At 44.8% G+C, this 5,963-nt stretch overlaps 1 protein-coding gene across 1 annotated transcript; it reads left to right on the top strand.

Annotated features, from left to right (window-relative positions):
* Positions 1-3,177: 3,177 nt before the first annotated feature.
* jun (Jun proto-oncogene, AP-1 transcription factor subunit) lies at positions 3,178-5,134 on the top strand. Its single transcript, XM_055058722.1, has one exon. It carries the CDS (start codon positions 3,482-3,484, stop codon positions 4,454-4,456), a length of 975 nt encoding a protein of 324 aa, XP_054914697.1. The 5' UTR covers positions 3,178-3,481; the 3' UTR covers positions 4,457-5,134.
* Positions 5,135-5,963: the final 829 nt, after the last annotated feature.

Raw genomic sequence — 5,963 nt, 5'->3', positions numbered from 1 at the left:
GCAAAGTAAAGTTGTCTGCTTTTTTTTGTGCAGGAAAGAGTGAAAAACCAGGTGTTTACCTCCTCGAAGTGAAGACACATTCAGTAACTGTGAATAACAATAACACCACAGAGTCAGCAAATAAGTGGAACTTGTTTCAGTGCTGTCTAATTGTCTTTTATATGGCTTGTAAAAAAAAGAAAAAAAGAAGAGAAAATTTAAGTGAAAACATGCACAGAAAAGGTCCAGAAGCAGTGAAAGGATAACTACTCATAGGCGACCAAATGTCCAGAATCCGGATCCAACAACAGCAGGAAATCCTTTCCTCACAACTCAAACAGTGGGATTGCTCTCTGTTAATTTGCTCTCTGTTAATTTGCTCATGCACTCTTAGACGCAAAATGACTTTGGCAGACTTCCATTTTGTGGTCACCTTTTTAAAAGTGTGAGCTTTGGGAATATAAAGTTCTGCATAATATATCTGAAACGCTGTGGGGTTGACCCAAAACATGCAGCTATATATGTATATATATATATATATATATATATATGTATATATACATATGCTTTGCAAAGCTTTGGTGTGTTTTTTCCAAGAAACAAGTCCTAATTTAAATGTCACAACAGGATAATGACCCAAAACACGCAGCTAAAAACACCCGGCTAAAAGCAAAACATGAGACTGTTCTCCTCTGTCCTTCTATGAGCCTTGGAGAAGACACCCTTCAATAAAAAAAAAATTATTCTCCAAGTAGTTTTTCTGCTGTCTATATTTATTTCTTTTTTGTCCAAAGTGGAAAAAACTGTGGTATGGTCAATGAAACTGACTAAAAGTGGAATGAAAAGAAAAATATGGTCGCAAGACTTGCATTAAGCAGCTCCCAGTCTGGTCTGTGACCATAAAGCCAAGCAATGTTCTGGTCTTTAAATCTTAAAAGAAACTACATCAGATCAGGTAAATCAAAGTGAAATCAGATTATTGACTGACCATTCTGACACTTACTGCAGTACATAAAGACAACATTAGCGGCCATAAAATGTCAAACTGCAGAGGCGCTTTATGATTTCAGGTGCCTCTCCACGCCAGGCAGCGCCAGGCGACTGATTCACTTGACACTCATGGGGGACATATTTAGACCGGACGTGCTAGAGAGACTGGGCAGTAAAGCTGGCGGGGCAGAGGGTGACCCAGACAGCGGGAGGACCAGAGGGGAACACGTCAGACACACGGGTTAACCTCCTCCCATTAAACCACCCGTGATTTCAAACCAAAGGCCAGGGGACAATGGACTTCACTCCACTAATTACACACCGCAACACGGATAATAGGAAGTGTGCATCTTTATGACAAGCAGATAGCTTGTTCTCGCTCAAGCAAATGACTGTCAAGGTAAATGTAAAAGCTGCGGAAAGACGCCGTGGTGGTGGAGATGCTCACTTTGTTTGTGGAATCGTTCTAATTAGCTTGTTTACTCGACTTCACTGGCAAGTAAATGTCAATAAGTGTCTGGCTGGTGTAAACATGTGAAGCTTTGAGCTAATATTTTCAAGTCCATGTTCCCAACTTGCTTATCTGTTTTCATAATCCCCCGGTTTATCACATCTCCACAGCATGATGTGTTTTACCACTTGAATGTCGAGTTTATGTGCATGGCAACTTTCAGCAACAAGGCAAAAAATAACAGTAAGCAATTATGAAACAAGCAGCAAATGTTACATTTTGTCAAATGCCATCAGCAAGAATAATGATCAACTGTATATCGAACATATTGATCAATGTTCCAGTTATTAATCAAAGGCAACTCTAAACAGGCAGGTTTTTAAAAGATCACAGTGTTTCAGATTTGAGGCGCAGAGAAGCTGAAAGCTGAACGGTGTGTTTGTTTTCATATTTTATTTCCATGTTTACAGGTTCTCCTGCATTCCTTTTGACAAACTGAAAATGCTTTCTTTCTCACACTTCCGTAAAGCCCAACTTGATAGTGTGCTCAGACTTATATAATATATTCTCCAACCTGAGTTGTGGATCTCTGCAGCTCCTCCAGAGTAACCACGACTTCTTCTCTAACTAATGCTCTCCTTCTCCAGCGATTTAGCTCAGGTTGGCGGCCATTTCTTGGAACGTTTGCAGGGTTTCCGTACTCTTTACTTTTTTCTGAAGAAAGGGCTGAACAGTACCGTGTGAAATGTTCACAGTTTGGGAGTTCTTTTACAGGCCCAGCCAAATAGTTTACTAATGGTCTCTTTACACACAGAAGAACATGATTAGGTGTCTGAAGGTGTACTGTGTCTGTAGCTCTATACCATCTATTTAAGGCATCTAAATAAAAAGGGGGCTATATCCAAACACACACCACATTTATCAGATTATGCACATTGCAAAACATGGTGGTGGCAGCATCATGGTTTTTTATGTTTGTTTTTTCTTGTGTGTGTTTGTTTAAAATCAAATACTTACCATTTCCCTTCCATGTCACTATTATACACTGGTTTTTGTTGCTCTATCCATCCCACACACACAGACACAAAAAACTTATTTAATTACACTAGAGTTTATGTTTCGCTTCACAAGAGTTGAAAAAGTTCCAGGAATATTAATACCTTTACACAAGACTTTATACAGTGTAATCGTGATAATGACAATAACTGGATTGACTTCGTAAAGGACTAATTGTGCTCACCTCACAACATTCACAGAAATTAAAATTTTGAAAGAACTTTGTTTCAGGAATAAGTACCCGCATAATTTTTTTTTTACTGCAACTCTTAATATGATGTTCTGATTTTACTGCTAAAAAATAAAGACAATAAGTCAAATATAATGTATATTGAACTTTTCTTAAAGCAAAACATAAGTAATAATGTCAAACACATTTACTTGGTGACAGATAGACATTAAGCTGAATAAAGGGACTGAAAATGCTGCTCCAGTCCCGCCACTGACTGCAAAAAAAGCGGGTAACCAAATATTCAAAAACAAGACGTCATCCCACAATGCACCGCGCTCACGCTCTGCTTTGGGCATTACCTCATCCCACAATCCACCGCGAGACTCAGAATCTTCTGGGTGGTTGTCTAGGCAACACACCTTATCGGGCGGGTTTGACTCCGCCCCTGGCCACGCCCTCCAGCCAATAGGAGAGCCCGCTTATGACTTCATGGTTATTTTTAGAGCGGCCGCGGCAGCAAATAAGCTTTACCTCCACGCTGCCTGGCTTACAGTGTGTACACATCCAGGCAAGAGGAAGCAGCTCAGCAGCTGCGAGGCGCCTTTCGCTCTTAGACTCAGTGCAGCCGTGGATACTGTGGGGAGAAGAGTGCAGTGACCTGTCCACAGAGCAACACCGAGCGAGAAGAAGTAAGTTCTGATTCTTGCTCTGAGTTTGGAGGCTTTCCGCTCACCGACAGGACTTTTCGGAAACCAGGAAGAGGGACGAGAAGTTTGTTAGGGCTGCTTCTTAAAGAAGACTCTCTAGCTGCGCCTCTTTCTAAAACTTCTCCTATGTATACCAAGATGGAAACTACTTTCTACGACGACTCACTCAACGCTTTCTCCCAGAACGACAACGCGGGCTACGGATACGGCAACCCCAAAGCGCTGAAGCACAGCATGACGCTCAACCTGTCCGACCCGACGTGCTCTCTGAAGCCTCACCTGCGCGCCAAAGCCGGCGAGCTGCTCACCTCTCCGGACGTGGGGCTGCTGAAGCTGGCCTCCCCGGAGCTGGAGCGGCTCATCATCCAGTCCAGCAACGGGCTCATCACCACCACCCCGACCCCGACCCAGTTCTTGTGCCCCAAGAACGTCACCGACGAGCAGGAGGGCTTCGCGGAGGGGTTCGTCCGAGCCCTGGCCGAGCTCCACCACCAGCACATGCCGGCCACGACCAATGCCTCCGCTCCTCAGGCCGGCGTCAACGCGGCGCTGCCGCCCGTCTCGTCCGTCGCCGGTGCCACCGTTTACAACAACACCCCGGCCATGCGCTCCGACTCCCCGGTGTACGAGGACTTGAACACGTTCAACCCGGCGATCAGCACCGTCTCGGCGCCGAGCTACACCACCTCAGCGCCGGCCGTGTCCTTCCCCGCGCCCCCTCCTCAGCTCCCCATCTACGGCCAGCCGTCCCCGGCTCAGCTGCCGCGGCTGACGGCGCTCAAGGAGGAGCCGCAGACGGTGCCCGAGATGCCGGGGGAGACCCCTCCCCTCTCCCCGATCGACATGGAGAACCAGGAGCGCATCAAGGCGGAGAGGAAGCGCATGAGGAACCGCATCGCAGCCTCCAAGTGCCGGAAGAGGAAGCTGGAGCGGATCTCCCGGCTGGAGGACAAGGTGAAGACCCTGAAGTCCCAAAACTCCGAGCTGGCGTCCACCGCCAACATGCTGCGGGAGCAGGTGGCCCAGCTGAAGCAGAAGGTGATGAACCACGTCAACAGCGGCTGTCAGCTCATGTTGACGCAGCAGCTCCAGACCTTCTGAGGCGACCCCAGCATCAGGAGAGACTGCAGTTTGAAAGAGACGGACGCTTCCTGTGATGGCGTGTCTCCCCCAAAAAGACATCCCAGTGGGATTTGGGAGGATGTGGCGGCGACACTGACAGGATCACTTGCGAGGGGAGGGGAGGGGATGAACTGCCACCCACTCCCCTTGCGGCGCGTCCTGGACATGGGGCTCGGGACAGAGAGAGCAGCCATGAACCAGAGAGGACCTGCACCAACTGAACTAAAGTGAACTGAAAAGTTTTCTTGATTTATCCACAGCTCTGCATGGACTTTGCCATTTCCATAAGGAGAAGTTCAGTATTAGGACTTGAGAGACTTTTCTTGCTGTAGCCATATTTTTGGGCGTGTTGTCAACGCTAAATAAAGTTGTAACAAATGCTGCCGACCTCTGAGTTACAGTTCAAAACACCATTTTCTTAATTGTAAGAAATTAAGTTAGAAAAAGCTTCAAGAGTTTCTTGTTTTTTTTCTAAAAGTCGTTTAATGGGGTTTCACTCATTGCTATATGTATATAAGATCAACTTGGAGTACTTATGTTTACTATTTGTAATAAGGAAACTGTATAATGTTTGTTTTTTTTTATTGCTTGTCTTCTGAGCACTTCAGAAACTAATCAATATTTAAGGAGAAAAAGAAATAAACCAGATGAAATGAAGCAACAGTGTCTCTCTGTGTTCTTGTGACAGGGGAAAAAAAGAAAAGAAAAACACAGTGGGTGTGCCATGTCAGGAACTCAGAAACAATAAAACATGTTGCAACATGTTGCAAGAACTGCTAGTTCTGAGAACATCAAGGTAAATTCCATTAGTGCTGGTATTGATCCAAGCCCAGCGATTGGGTTACAGCTGACAGGCCAGGCTCACTTACTGATGAAAGCCTGTACTACAAATGGGCCGGGGTTGATCTCCGCTCTGTGACTAAGCACAGAAGTGTTTTTTTGTTTTTTGTTTTGTTTGAATCCCTAAATGATCTCAAACCTTATAAACAACAGTTTTATGCCAACCCTTGGGGGACACTGGGCTAAAATCCCTTTAAAATATCAACCAAATGGACGTACACTGAAGTTTTGGTTTTCAGTGTTGCTGCTACTTTTGAGTGTCCAACTTCACTTTTTCGGAAATCAACAAAGTCAATATTTCAAAAACAACGCCGCAGTGTCAGCTTTTGTGCAACAGGATTCATTTAAGTCGCTGTAGCTTTGCAAATGTGCTGCCCTGTCTCCGGGTTATGTGATCAGATTTTTGAAAAATGGCATTACACGCACAAACACAACAAAAGTTAAATGACTTTTATGCCTAGTTCTCTATTATGACATATTATTTCATAGTAATAGAACATGCATAAGCCCGTCTCTTAGCTGTTTTGGACATCAGATTGCCAGACTCGGTTAGATAAACATCGTCCAGTCCGCTTAAATTAGTGAACACAATACTCTTGCCTGTTCAGTGAACAGGTGTTTTTGACAGGACTGCAAAAGGATGGCA

Source organism: Poeciliopsis prolifica, unplaced genomic scaffold (genome assembly GCF_027474105.1).
Source record: "Poeciliopsis prolifica strain line A6 unplaced genomic scaffold, Auburn_PproV2 SCAFFOLD002, whole genome shotgun sequence".
Lineage (NCBI taxonomy): Eukaryota > Metazoa > Chordata > Actinopteri > Cyprinodontiformes > Poeciliidae > Poeciliopsis > Poeciliopsis prolifica.
The sequence above is the reverse complement of the archived record's forward strand: the minus strand, read 5'-3'. Positions and strand labels throughout refer to the sequence as shown.

What these genes read in the sequence shown, in the direction of transcription:
- jun (XM_055058722.1), top strand. Translation starts at nt 3,482, where the DNA reads ATGTATACCAAGATGGAAACTACTTTCTACGACGACTCACTCAACGCT.